At 38.5% G+C, this 15527-nt stretch overlaps 1 protein-coding gene across 1 annotated transcript in view; it reads left to right on the top strand.

Moving 5' to 3' along the window:
• The window catches only part of PALMD (palmdelphin), a 61272-nt gene that overhangs the window by 32836 nt on the left and 12909 nt on the right, over nt 1-15527 (top strand). The window contains exon 3 of the mRNA XM_040232241.1: nt 708-832. Within this exon, the coding sequence (XP_040088175.1) occupies nt 708-832 (125 nt within the window). The remainder of the gene's footprint in view (nt 1-707; nt 833-15527) is intronic.

Raw genomic sequence — 15527 nt, 5'->3', positions numbered from 1 at the left:
CCATCAACCCAACAAATAATATTAAGGCACTACCATGATAAGTTTCCTATATAATGTTAAACACACAGTAAACATAGAGTAGATGTAAATATTGGAGAAGGCAATGGCACCCCACTCCAGTACTCTTGCCTGGAAAATCCCGTGGATGGAGGAGCCTGGTGGGCTGCAGTCCATGGAGTCCTAAGAGTCGGACACGACTGAGCAACTTCACTTTCACTTTTCACTTTCCTGCATTGGAGAAGGAAATGGCAACCCACTCCAGTGTTCTTGCCTGGAGAATCCCAGGGACAGGGGAGCCTGGTGGGCTGCCGTCTCTGGGGTCGCACAGAGTCGGACACGACTGAAGCGACTTAGCAGCAGCAGCAGCAGCAGCATGTGATTCTGAAGAAAGAGTTCTCTGAGGGTGAAGTGGGTCTGTCAGAGAGGGAGGGATGCAAGGGTAGGAAAGAGATCTCCATAAAGAAATAGGACCTGAGCTAGACCTTAGAATATGCATAGGACTTAGATACATAAACACTGGCTTTATAAGAGGGTCAAGAAGGGTGCAAAGTAGGAATCAGATTTATTCAGGCAAGGCAGTGAGAGAAAAAAATTCTCTTTAATATTTCTACTATTAAAAATAATAAGTTTGAAAGCATTTGGAATTTGGTTTTGGAGATTTTGGAATGTTTGATATAAGACTATTTCTTTATGTTTCCTGATATCAGAAAAAAGCTTTGAGGGAGAAATGGCTTCTAGATGGAATCAGCAGTGGAAAAGAGCAGGAAGAGATGAAGAAGCAAAATCAACAAGACCAGCACCAGATCCAGGTTCTAGAACAAAGTATCCTCAGGTATGGCCCTCTCTGAGATTCTCCACAACTACCTTTAACTTGGCTTTGTCCCAGATTGAATGTATAAAAGCCATTCTCTTTTTTAGGTGCATAATCAGATCTTCCACTTGAAATGCTGATAAAGACTATGAAAACACACCACAAAGCAACAACATATATTTTGCTGTAAATGTCCCCAACACACAGCACCACAAAACTTATTTTTTAAATACGTATGGGTGACTTACTCATAGCTCTCAGCCCATTTTGTCATCTACAAAATGGTATTAATGACATCTATCTTTCAGAATTATTGAACAGATGAAAAATGCATGTGCTAAACTATTAGCAGCTACTTGAACTCAGCAAAAGATCAAAAAACAATTCTTCACAGCCTCAACCTTCTTTCTCTCTCACCTTAGGATAGGCGATGGTTATAAGAGCGTGTGCACACACGCTCCGCCTTATCACCTCTTCCCAGGCCCTCCCCACTCACAACCATGTACTTTGGAAGAGAAGAGACTACAAGACTACCTCACTACCGTTTTCTCTCTTCTACTTCCCTGGTTGGTCATGGGGGTTGACTTCACTTCTCAATGTCTTTCCCTGCCCATAATTTACAATTATCAACAGTAAAGTGTCAGCAACTTCTAATATAGCAAATAAAGTTTTTAATTGGCATGGTTTAAAATGAGGTGTTGGACATGAAAAAAACTGGAGAGCTCAAATATAAGATGGGATTATTAATATTATTACAAAATATAAATAAGATAAAAGAAAGAGATGTGAGAAATGTCAAAAATCATTTGTTAACCCACACATAGAAAAAAGATGGAATTTTTTTTGTGGTATAATAATGACAATAATTTAAAGCCTAGACATCTTTAAAACATAGGTAACTTTCAAAACCTTACTCACTACAAATTTGTTATCTTTAGTGAGGACCATAGGAAAGATCTAGAAAATAAAAATATCCAGTATTTGTGCTATAGCCACTTTTTGTCCAAACGTACCACACTGTGCAATCAGATTGCATTAGGCCTAAAATTGACAACATGGAAAAGAACTTTCTTTTCTTAACTGATTTTTATTTTACTAGCTTAATTTCATACACTTGTGTATTTAATAGCTAAAATCATTTATGGTTCATTCTTATTCAGATGTTTTTTAAATTAAAAATTCTTTTAAAGTTATATCTTGTCACTGAAATGTTTATATTTTATAAACCTCTTAGCTGTTTGTTCAAAGATACATCTGCTTCTGAATGGCAGATAGGATATACTTCAAAAAATAATTCAATAAATGATTTCTACAGTTTGGAAAACTTGATTATTCATAAAGCATCTCTTTGCAAAAGCTTCCTAACAAAGTCTGGTTTCGCTGATGATTGCTTTCCTCATTCTTCCATACACAATCCTTATCTCTGAAGGAACCCTGAATTTAATCCCTGTAAACCCTCATCCTGTACAGATACCTCCTTGCTTTCCCTCAGAGCCCCTTCTTTGAAGTCTTTCCACATACTGAACACCTCCAACTTTCTCTGCATCTGATGAAATTAAAGTGGCTACGTATACTCAAACTCCATTAACAAGTTTGGCTGCTTTCTGAGTAATCCCGGAGAATTTACTAGGACTCTCCTGATTGCTTTCAGGCCTTGCCTGAATGCTCTGAGAAGCACATAAGCTTCTGGTAGTTTTGGTAGTGACTTGCCTAGTTACAGCTCCTATGTGACCAAATAAGGAAGGAAGGAAGTGGAAAGAAGGGAGAAGAGGGAGAAAGGAAGCAAAGAATAAGAAAAAGAAGGAAGAGGATGAGAAGTGAGAGGCATAAGAAGGAAAATGTATTTGCCGAGTCATATTATGCATCAGGCCCTTTGCATATATCATCCCATTTAATTCTCATAACCCTGTAAGGCAGGTGTTATAATCTTCACTTTTTAAAGAGAGATTAAAGAACTCACACTGTTAGGAAGTGGCAAAATAAGAAATCATCCAATGCTGCCTATAAGATAATGGCTCATAGCAACCTCTGTGAACTGAAAAGGTGTGATCTTATTGGAACTTTTTGAAGCATGTAATGTCCCTTGGTTCTCCTTTCTCTACAAAGTCTTTACAATACTCGGGACCTTCTTCTGCACCCAGTTAATGTTTTTGTTGAATTACCACTTCTGGCATCTCATTGAGACTTTATTTTAGATTTTTAGAATGTCATTAACCCATCAGTGCTCCTTTATTGGAGAAGGCAATGGCAACGCACTCCAGTACTCTTGCCTGGAAAATCCCATGGACAGAGGAGCTTGGTGGACTGCAGTCCATGCGGTCGCTAAGAGTCAAACACAACTGAGCAACTTCAATTTCACTTTTCACTTTCAACTTTCATGCATTGGAGAGGGAAATGGCAACCCACTCCAGTGTTCTTGCCTGGAGAATCCCAGGGACGGCGGAGCCTGGTGGGCTGCCGTCTATGGGGTCGCACAGAGTCGGACACGGCTGAAGCGACTTAGCAGCAGCAACTCCTTTATTAACACCAAATGATTTTAATCAAGTATAAATAATAATAGCAGTAATAATTGTTGGTCCTTAAATAGTCTTGTGCAATTTATAAAGCACTTGGACTTCCATTAAGTCATTTAATATCCACAGCAATCCTAGAATGAAAGCATCAACACCTCCATTTAATAGATTAGGAAATAGGCTCAGAGAGAATAAGGAACTTCATTAAGATCACAGAGCCAGTAGAGGATAGATTTGGGTCTCAAAACAAGTCGGGTTCAATGCTCTCCAGCTGTAAAATTAATAGGGAGCTGTAGGAATAAATGCTCGGAAAGCAGTAAAACACCTAACAGCAGACTGCATTGTTTAAGGAATAGGCTTAAAAAGATGTATTTGCAAAGATCTGGTAAAGAATTTACATCGTTGTGACCCATAAAGGCATGTCTATCTTATTTAAAATCTTCAGGGAACAGAACGTTCTAAAGCAACATACAGAGACCAAAAATACTTATCTGTGCTTTGACAGTATTAAGCAGCCTCCGCTACTGCCCAGCATTATAGAAATCATGTTCCAAAGCAGCTTTACCTGGTAACTGAACAATTTCTTCACAGATATTTCTAAAGCTGCTAAATAATCAGGTGCATGTTTTAAAATTCATTCTTTTTCAGAAACAACCACCCACAGTACTTAAGGAGCTTTTATTACTGCTAAATACAGTACATTTTCCTGTAAGCTCTGAATGGCAACCAACTGATGAGGCTGAACTAGACAGAGCCATCTTCTTTCCTTAAGCAGAGGAGGTATCTCCATCCCTGGATGTGATCTATCACTAACTTAGGTGCCTGCTTAAAGGTAACATTTGCCGTCTGCCAGGTCTCTCGGCTGCAGGATAAGACTTTAATAGGAACATCAAAATAGAAATGTTGCTATTACCTCAGAGTCTGTAGCAAAGCCAAACTACCCATGAAGTGTGCATTTGTTTTACGTCCATGGTTTCATGAGATCAACTGAAAAAGCATGGTCTTTGACATTCAAATCCCTGTTCTGCCAACCATAGTTCATAAGCCTGGCCATGTTCTTTCATCCCTTCATGCCTCAGTTTCCTTGTCTGTAATAGCAGACCATCATAAGCCACTTCACAGGGCTGGGATGAGTGAAGCAACTTCAAAAGTGTCTGATTCATGGTAGGCGTGCAAAAATCATTAGATACTATTTCTCACTAGGAAAAAAAATAATTTAAATAAGGACAGTGCCTGGAGCTTTGGAGATTTTCATCTTACGGCCAAGACTTATTTCTTCGCACTTCGCTGGTGGCTCAGTGCAATGCAGGAGACTTGGGTTCAATCCCTGGGTCAGGAAGATCCCCTGGAGAAGGAAATGACAACCCACACCTTTCTTTATGCTAAGACAAAGCATCTTTTTCTTTGAGTAGTCTAAGTTTATCCTCAACTACGATTCTTTCCATTTGGAAAATAATTAATTGGTTTTCTTTACGGTTTGAAGACTAAAATGTTAATATCAGATAATTTTTACAGAACATTTGTTGTAGACTAGGCACTGTACTATGCACTTCATTTATATTATTTCATGAATTCTCACAACCATCTTATGAGATAGATAACATTTAACAGGTGAGATTTATAGAGGTTAGCTTGCCCCATGTCATACAGCTAAAAATTTAAGAGCCAGAACATAAAATCAAATTAACAGTCCTACTCATAAAAACAAACTGTGTTCAGGATCCACAGCGAAATTTTCCAAAAGTTAAATCCTGTAAAAGCTATTCTCTATAGTATTTTTGGTCTTCTCAGGTGACGCTAGCAGTAGTAAAGAGCCCGCCTGCCAATGCAGGAAACCTAATGAGACATGGGTTCAATCCCTGGGTCAGGAAGATCCCCTGGAGAAGGGCACAGCAACCCACTGCAGTATTACTGCCTGGAGAATCCCATGGACAAGGAGCCTGGCAGGCTATAGTCCATAAGGTTGCAAAGAGTTGGACATGACTAAAGCAATATAGCATGCATGCACAGAATTAATTTCCAATCCATGCTATGACTTCACTCATATATGCATCATTTTATAGAGAGATTTATATGACTTTATCATATTAAAAACGTTCATAGGTTCCCTGACTCACACATAACCTTTAAGTAAAGTATGTCTGCACATTTATCCTCTCGTTTTTCCTTTCAGAAAGAGGCAACATTTCAGAAACTAAGTGGGTTTCCATGGTTTTTGTTTCTGAGTCACACTTCAGCTCTGGAAAAATATTCATGAGCACTCTGCCTGGTGCCCTGATTAATACCTCAGGAGGAAATGTTCCCAGGAGAAAAACTATATTGAACATCTTCTGAATCACTTTGTTCAAATTAGGGTTTCAATTTGCCTCCCCAGTGAGCCCTTAGGGTGACCACTGAACCATTTACTTCCTGGCTGTAGGCACAGGTGCAAGTCCGGCACTGACTTCTCGATCCAAACATCCATGTGCAGATTGTTGGTGGCTTAGAAATCCTGTTCTGTCACTTCTGCTGCTTTCCTCCATAAAATACCTTCAGCCAAAAGACACCACAAGCACCAAAAAGAGTCCAAAGGAACTATGTCATTCACTTGCCAGGTTCTTCTTTGCTATCCAGCTTCCCTGAGGTTCTCCATGACTCCTTCTGCCAAACTGCCTTGCACCAAGCTCCCTATCAGACACTAGCTATTTTCTGAACTGTGTCCAAAGACTCCTGACTTCAACTGGAGCACACAGAGTGCCTGACAGAAATGTCATAAGCATAAAATGCAAAAGGTTAACTGTCAAGGAAAATGATACAAATACATTGCATTCCCTTTGAGAAAGATTATCTACTTGTGATTAAATGTTCCCGAGTAAGAATTTTTGTTTTGATATTCCAAAGTACCCTTCTGATCTTCTGCCTTTCCTTAATGCACTTTCATTTGTCTCCAAATAGATAGAAACTGCCTTCCATGTATAGTACTGATAGGAAGGGGCATGTGAAGCATTGGATTTCTGTGGGATTGTATGCCATGAGAAAACCTGGAAAGCGGGCTGTTACAGTAGCTATAGGCATCCCACATGACTTAAGGAAAATTCTTCCACAAGTGGGGACAGAATAGTAGAAAATGCATTCTGCTCAACAGTATATAAAGCAATAATCTACTCAGTTAACTCAAAAGATAGCAGGCGAGATTCAGTTTCAAAAGGAACCCAAGCATTAATGCAGTAACATAAGTTAAATGGCTTTGTTGCTGGTTCAGTTCTGTTCAGTTCAGTCACTCTGTCATGTCTGACTTTTTGCAACCCCATGAACTGCAGCTTGCCAGGCCTCCTTGTCCATCACCAACTCCCAAAGTTTACTCAAACTCATGTCCGTTGAGTCGGTGATGCCATCCAACCATCTCATCCTCTGCCGTCCCCTTCTCCTCCTGCCTTCAACCTTTCCCAGCATCAGGGTCTTTTCCAAAGAGTCAGTTCTTCACATTTGACTCAAAGTATTGGAGTGGCCAAAGTATTGGAGTTTCAGCTTCAGCATCAGTCCTTCCAATGAATACTCAGGACTGATTCCCTTTAGGATGGACTGGTTGGATCTCCTTGCAATCCAAGGGACTCTTGAGACTCTTCTCCAACACCACAGTTCAAAAGCATCAATTCTTCGGTGCTCAGCTTTCTTTATGGTCCAACTGTCACATCCATACATGACTACTGGAGAAACCATAACTTTGACTAGATGGACGTTTGTTGGCAAAGTAATGTCTCTGCTTTTTAATATGCTGTCTAGGTTGGTCATAACTTTCCTTCCAAGGAGTAAGCATCTTTTAATTTCATGGCTGCCGTCACCATCTGCAGTGATTTTGGAGCCCCCAAAAATAAAGTCTATCACTGTTTACATTGTTTCCCCATCTATTTACCATGAAGTGATGGGACTGATGCCATGATCTTAGCTTTCTGAATGTTGAGCTTTAAGCCAACTTTTTCACTCTCCTCTTTCACTTTCACCAAGAAGCTCTTTAGTTCTTCACTTTCTGCCATAAGGGTGGTGTCATCTGCATATCAGAGGTTATTGATATTTCTCCTGGCAATCTTGATTCCAGCCTATGCTTCATCCAGCCCAGTGTTTCTCATGATGTACTCTGCATATGAGTTAAATAAGCAGAGGGACAATAGATAGCCTTGATGTAATTCTTTCCTGATTTAGAATCAGTCTGTTGCTCCATGTCCAGTTCTAACTGTTGCTTCCTGACCTGCATACAGATTTCTCAGGAGGCATGTCAGGTGGTCTGGTATTTCCATCTTTTTCAGAATTTTCCACAATTTGTTGTGATCCACACAGTCAAAGGCTTTGGCATAGTTAATAAAGCAGAAGTAGATGTTTTTCTGGAACTCTTGCTTTTTCCATGATCCAGCAAATGTTGGCAATTTGATCTCTGGTTCCTCTGCGTTTTCTAAATCCAGCTTGAACATCTGGAAGTTCATAGTTCACATACTGTTGAAGCCTGGCTTGGAGAATTTTGAGCATTACTTTACTAGTGTGTGAGATGAGTGCAAATGTTGCTGGTTATGGTTTATCAAAGCTTAGCTCATTATTATTTCTATCCAAATTTAACCCCTACCTAATGCTCTTGTTTCCCTGTGCAAACCAGTTATCCCTTTATGAAATGAATGTCACATCAACACACTGATACATGCTACATGGAAAATATTGCCTGCTAAATATCTCTGCCTTCCTGCTCTGACCCAGCCAGCCACATCTAGCATCACATTACAGGGAGACAGACAAGCCGCTCTTCTGTGACAACATAAGAGTGAAATTAAAGAGAAAAAAATGGCAAAAAAGGAGGAAAAAAATCCCCACCATTTGTTTCTTCTTAAATTTGCTGTAGTCTGGAAACACTCAAGAAATTATTCCGAGGCAATTATTTGAGTTGAAATCATTCCAAGCATGTTTTTCACTCCGCATATTTGACTAACTGGCTTACAGATTTGTAATAGTTCATCTGTTGTTGTTTTCAATTTCCCAGATATTCTGATTATTTTTAACTCAGAAGCTTTTTAAGTTTAACAAAAGAAGCTATTAACCAAATTTTCAGCAAAAAAAAAAAAAGAGGGAAAAATCTATCTCCCCCACAAAAAAGTACAATTCCTAGCTATGACTACATAGCTTAATGAATGAATGATGGATGGATGGATGGATGGATGGATGGATGGATGGATGGACTTGAAAATACTACATTATATGAGAAGACCATCTCAAGACTAGACAATAACTTGGACATCAATAAACTAAAAAAGAAAGCTTTGAATTAAAAAAAAAATAGTGTCCTTGGATCTGAGACACTTGTTGATGGCGTGTTTTACCATCTTGTCATCATTTTACCTTCTTACCTTTCCCCCTTTTTAATGTGCCTTTTTATTTTCTTATATTCACTTCCCAGCTTTCTCTTTTGCTCATACTTGCCAATCTCATGTATATGTTAGTAGAAATAAGAATTTAAATGTTCACCTAAAATAAACACTCCCCCACAACAATGGTAGGCTAAAAGGCAGATTAGAATCACCTCTGAGAGTGCTCTCATCACCCGATTGCAATTCAATAATAACAACTATCCTTTATGGAGTACATATTACATAATAAGCATTATTTTGAGAATGACAATTCTTTGGGGGAAATCTAAGTAAGCTTGTTTTACACATTAGATCACTAAAGCACAGAAAGCCATGAGCCTTTTAACAGATGACCTAGGAGTCACACACAGTCACACACAGATCTTTCTGACTCCAGACCTTGTCCATCATGTTTCACACTGCTTATTCCTTATTTAATAAATAATAAGCATTTATTAAAAACCTGCCACATATGTCTTTATTCTTCCAGAAGCAATTCAAGAATCATAAACTCCTCAAAGCAAATTTTTATTTGTGTTTACCTCTCTTTACATTCTTTAACTTTTCAAAGAACTCTGACATTCATTACCCCATTCAAAATAATATTCAGTAACTTGAAACACAAATTTAAGGCTGTTATCAGGGATGTCATAGAACTATGACTCTGAGTAAAGAAAGAACAAACAACTGAACAATCTGGAAAGTGGGAAGAGCGTTTGTTTCAGTTATCCATCTTCCAGGTGGTGGGCATGAGGAAAGAAGGTTCAGAAGCAGAGACTCATGTGAGAGAAAGGCTCTATGTTATCATGGGGCCTAGGCCTCCCCATTCCCCAGGAGAGTCCCCAGAGACTAAATTTACAGCTTGGAAAACTTCCACACCACCCTCTTGCAATGCCTCTTTTGTCTGACATAAAGCAAATGTCACTTAGTTCATTTAGACCACCCAAGGCTAACTGGTCTTTGTTGGTTATTCTGTGTTATATTGAGGTTGGGTTTTATATTTTTGGTGTTCAAATAATAAGAGTCCTATTCTTGGCATCAAGTATGAACAATTAACACTAGGAGCAAAGTAAAAATGAAGTGAATAGAAGTGAAAAATACAGTGCCTTCTCTATAATACTTTTAGAGATAAATGTTAAGGGTTACAAGACACAAAGCCAGTAATTATTTCTGAATGGAGACAGTCACTGGCTGTATATATCACTGAATATGTTTTGTTATTTTATAATATACAAGTAGTATATTCACTAAAATATTTTCCCTTATGATCTATTTTTTTAAGGAAAAAAAACTTTACAAAATCATGGATAAGTGTATCTGCAGTTAACTTCCCATGACCTAGCTACAACAGTATTTGAAGGTCACTCAGGAAATTCATGCCACCTATGTAGAGGTCAATTTGAATTATTATTATAGTTATTCAGCTCTTAATAAGTGTTTGGCATGTCCTGCAAGGTTCTCTCCAGGCTCTAATTAAAACCACACACCCTGCTTCTGTCTGGCAGAACATTTGAAAAGCTCAAAAGTAACCAATTTGCCGTATCACACCAACATCCAGGGTGTGGGTTTATTTGCGTTCATTTGAAAATTACATTTGTAACTTGGACATAAAAGCACCTGATTCTCTGAAAACCAGTTTGGTGTCTTGTTTTTCATGGCACATGCAACCCTTAATTTACAAAATAGCTTTTCTGCTAAGTCATTCTCTTTTGACATTACCTGCCTACCAGGCAGTTTCAAATCATGGGAGTATTGTCTGCCCATAAGATAATTGTTAATATTTATAGAGTTATATTAGGAGATGATATTCACCCATGCAAAAACTGCCCTCATGTAAGTATAAATTATTCAGTTTTTCTAAATATCTACTCTGTTCCCAATTATCAGAGCAAACTGACATTTGTTTCAATGTCCCTGTCAGGCCAGCTCTCCGCTTGGAGTTATCTTGAAGCTATTGTGCTGTATTTGCTCGTCCTGTTCTTCAGTGCTCAGGATTAGAGGCAGTAGATTGGCTTGGGGAAAACAGTGTTTGCTGTATGCCAAGTGCCCTTTAATCTCTGGCAGACTTACCCATGGCATGTGATTATTTGCACTGGTGGGTTAGAGCTTTCTTGTTATACCCATGCTCTTGAGCAGGGGCTGATTGTAAGGCAATTCTTCTCCTATGTCCATGCAGAGGGGTAATCTCCATCTTTTTTGATATATTTTTGTTCAGCTTGGTGAATAAAATGTGCCAGACATTTAAAAGTTTGTTAAATGTTTGATGAAATTTATTGGACCTCAACTTTAAAAATAAAACAGCCTATATTCATCTGGATGACATACCTTTAATTTTATTGAGAAAATACAGCTTGACATTCTCATTGGCCACATTATCTATACAGATAAAATATCTATAATCTCTGACCCATTATAACAATGTAGCTGCCCATGACATGTGACAACATACTATAGTCAAGAATATCTGACTGAAGTTATCAGCTGTATATACTCAACAGTATCCACTGCAATTTGAGCTATTTTTAGATCAGTTATGATTAAAAGATAAAATAAGATTTCCTTTTTTCATTGCAGACCTTAGCCTTTCAGTATTAACTAGTTATTGCCAACACAAAACATGTCAGATTTGATGTGTCATTTAGAAACACATAAATTCTTTAACTACCAGGAGCAAAAACTGATTTATTTTCTATTTTTACTGGTAAACTACCTAAAGTGTAATATACTAATGACTAATTCTGCAAATCAACAAACAAGTTCTGAAAAAAAATTCATAAAATTTGTCACATCAAGATTCATCCTCCATAAGGTTATGTAATAATTTGCATACTGGTTTTATTGCTTAAAAGACTCTAGAAGAACAGTGGCTTAAACAATATTAGAAAGGTTCATTTTCCTCCTACACATACCGATCCTAGCTGGGAGAAATTCTAGGGAGGGGAGCAGCAACGTTACATAAGATTCAAGAAACCCTGTTTCTTTCTGTCTTGTTGTTTTGTTACCCTCTAAGAGATGCCCTTGGTCAAGATCAAAGGAAGCTGACCTCACCACGTCTGCATTTCAGCTTAGGAAGGAGAAGATAAATGGAGAGCAAACAGCTCTATTTTAAGGATATGACCTGAAAATTGCAGAGGTCACTCCTGCTAGCATCTTATTGGCCAGAATTTAGTCACATGATATCATTTAAATGCAAAGAATGGGAAATATAATCTGCAGCAGAGCATCAGAGAGACAAATAAAACTCAGGGAGTTCTATTACTAAAAAGAACAGGAGGAATGGACTTGGGGTGAGCGGACGGAATCAGCAGGTTGTCAAGGCAGACTAGGACATTCTTTCATGAATTAGACATCATTTATTAATCAGACACTACCCCATAAATATTATGAATATTCTAATAACGCTGAAGCACTGTTGTTGTTTTCTGACTAGAACCATATTTTCAAGAATGGTTGTGTCTCTGAAGCTATAGTAGCACAATGCTTGCTCTAAAATAATTGATATTAAGGTTGAAGATCAAATCTAAAAACGGACCTGGTAGATTTCCTCTTTCACTAGATTTGTCAGAGATGGCCCTCCTCTCCTTAGAAAACTGAGGAGGAGAGAGAGCTAACTAACCCTTATTGAAGAATTTCTCTATGTCAAACCCTGTGCTGCTGCTGCTGTTGCTAAGTCACTTCAGTCATGTCTGACGCTTCACGAACCTATGGACTGTTTCCCGCCTGGCTCTTTTGTCCGTGGGATCCTCCAGACAAGAATCCTGAAGCAGCTTGCCATGCCTTCTTGCAGGGGGTCTTCCCCACCGAGGGATCAATCCTGCGTCTCTCACATCTCCTGCGTTGGCAGGCAGGTTCTTCGCCACAAGCGCCATCTGGGAGGCCCCATTGAGGAATTTCTCTATGCCAAGCCCTGTGCTAAAAACTTACAAACATTATCTCATTTACCTCCTTAAGACAACCCTTTGTGCATACTATTTTTATTCCCCAAATGAGAAAACTGAAGTTTGGAGGGGTTTAATATTTACACCAAGTGTGTTAGTTTTGATAAGAGCTCACTTTCTATTTTCATGAGTAGGGCTGGAAGAGAAAAAGTGGACCTTCACACACAAAAAACTCCAAAGCATAGGTAAACCAGCAGCCACCTCCTGTTTTCCCAAGATTCAGTGCAGAGGAAAGGAAAGAACCTATGGCCCAACGGAAGAGTCAACGGTTAAAATTGCTCACCACTCCTCACTGAATTCAATACCTTGTTGGAGGCAAACTTATCTGAAAGCCTGTGACTCTCCAGAGAAACTAGATTCTTCCTTATCCAGCTTGGGGTAGGGTTGGAGAGGTGGTCCTAGCACTTCTATCAGCTATTCTCAGAGGTACATCAGTAGTGGCCTGGCCTGGATCTAAGACCTGCTGGCTTAGGCCATCCCAGAGAAGTGTAAATTGGGACCTCTCTTTGGGTATAGTCCTACTTTTAATAATAGAGCTTGTGATACCAAGACATAGGTAATTCATCAGTCCTTTCAAAGTAAATAGCTAAAGCCAGTCATAAATTTAATCTCAAACATAGCATTGGTGATTACATTCAAACTGTGGTATTATAATCAAATTGCATAACTGGTTTTATATTTAAGACCTAAAGCTTCCATTACTTTGAACAATAATCTTATGACCAAGCAAATAAAGTGTCTCCATCAAGTAGCACTAGTTTATGAAACCTCAGACTCTTTGAAAAAGGATATTCTAAGCACTCTCACCAAAAAACCAAACTCAAGCAACCAAATAGAAAAATGATGAAGCCTGGACTTTAATCCTGGTTGTACTGACTGGACCACTAAGCCGAGACATTCTCAGCACAGCAAAATCATTCTAATGAAGATCAGGAAAGAAATATTACCTTTAGAGGTAATGAGTCAACATTGTTACATGTTGGTAGACTCCAGCTAGCATTTCAACCCTCACTTTATTACTATGGAAAGTAAAAAATCTTTTCATACTGATTAGCAAATGAATGTTGCTTGTAAGTTCATAAGAATCCATTTTTTTTTAAGTTTTGTTCCCACAGTGGCTAATTAGCAAGGAGTTAAGAGCTCAAGCTCTACTGGCAGAGACTTGATTTCAAATTCCATCCTCCCACAGGCTGTCTGAAAAGATCAGTTGCCTTTCTAGAGGCTCAGCTTGCTCATCTGTCAAATGGAACTAATAACAGTACCCATGGGGGCTGTTATAAGGATTAATTAGGCCAGTGCCTGGTAAAGTATAAATACTCAATACATATTAAATGTTATTATAATTGCTAACAAGTGAAGTGCTGTAAGGTAGGGCACAGATTCTTAAAATTTTTTTTCTCTGAATTCTCCTTTGGCCCTAATAGCAAACTCTATCAGGTTGTTAGTCCTTGCTAATGCCACCAAAAACTGAAAGAGATAAATGGACTCCTTAGCAGCAGAAAAAATTGCCCTCTGAAATAACCCTTTCTTGGCACATCTAGCATTTCTGTGCTGTCCTTTTCCTAAGACAAAAAAATTGCACATTGGAATTGGACTGGGGACATTATCTCACGATGATTAAGGGAAGTTATTACTAGAACAGTGCATGAAACGAAAGCTACCTGCTTTCACCTAGGGAGTTCTTGAAAATAACCCTATTTTTCTCCAACAAATAGGGAGAGGAACAATTCCAATAATGGATAGCATTACAAATCCTTTTTCGGAGAGTTTGCTTATCTAAACTGGCACATGATACCTGCTTAACATCTCTCAGAAACTGAGGGAGAAAGGTACTAACTCATCCATCAGACCCCACCTAACAGCCCAGGAGGCACCAGGAAGGACATTTCTCTTTCTCTGCTTCCTGTTTCTCACCAAACTGAATCAGCATTTCTAGGAACTCAGTTCCCATTGAGAAAAGTAATACCTTCTAAAGATGGGAATGGCAGCACTTATGGAAATTCTAACCCATCAGCTGAAAGATAAGCAAGTGAAGGTTAGAGTTATCCCCCGTGATCTACCCAAAGCTTTCCAAGTTAAAAAAAAAATTAGTTTTACATATACATGTGTATATACTATAGATTTATATTTATAAGTAAACTAAAATTGTATGCACACATAAAAAATACAGACAGAGGTACACATAAATGTGCATATACAAGTGTATCTATACAGACATACAGATATAGACACATTTATTACTCCACTTCTTCACTTATACTTGCTAAATTTTCTCTCCACCAGAATCTTTGGAAAAGTATTGGATATGAGGCCCTAATGTAAGCCCTGCATTTTTGGAGCTTCAAATCAGAGTTAAATATCCACTTAATTATGAATAGTCACTGAGTCAGGAAATAAATAAATATATATGTATATGTACATATATATATATATATTGGAGTGGGAAATGGCAACCCACTCCAGTATTCTTGCCTGGAAAATTCCATGGACAGAGCGGCCTAGAGGGCAGAGGAGCCTGGCAGGCTACAGTCCGTGGGGCTGCAAAAAGTCAGACAGGACTGAGCACAAACACACAGACTAATTTATATATATAGACAGAAAGAGACTTGAAAAGCAAGTTAACCCAATTAATAATTTTAAATAAAAACAGGATGATCAAATTCTTTTCAACAAGTAATAAATTTGGATCCTATATTATGGCTAAGTGGAAGAGAAAAATAATGAGGAAAAAGTAAAAATATCCCAAAGACAAATACTTAAACATCCTTTATAAAGCATGTATCAAGCACCTATACTAGACTAGGCAATGTATTAGGTGTCACAGGCTTATCTACCTCAACACCATTGACCATCTGAATGAGATAAGTCCTTGTTGTGGGGGTCTGTGCCCTGTATTATA

Source organism: Oryx dammah, unplaced genomic scaffold (genome assembly GCF_014754425.2).
Source record: "Oryx dammah isolate SB20612 unplaced genomic scaffold, SCBI_Odam_1.1 HiC_scaffold_28, whole genome shotgun sequence".
Lineage (NCBI taxonomy): Eukaryota > Metazoa > Chordata > Mammalia > Artiodactyla > Bovidae > Oryx > Oryx dammah.
This window is presented reverse-complemented; position numbering and strand designations above follow the sequence as displayed.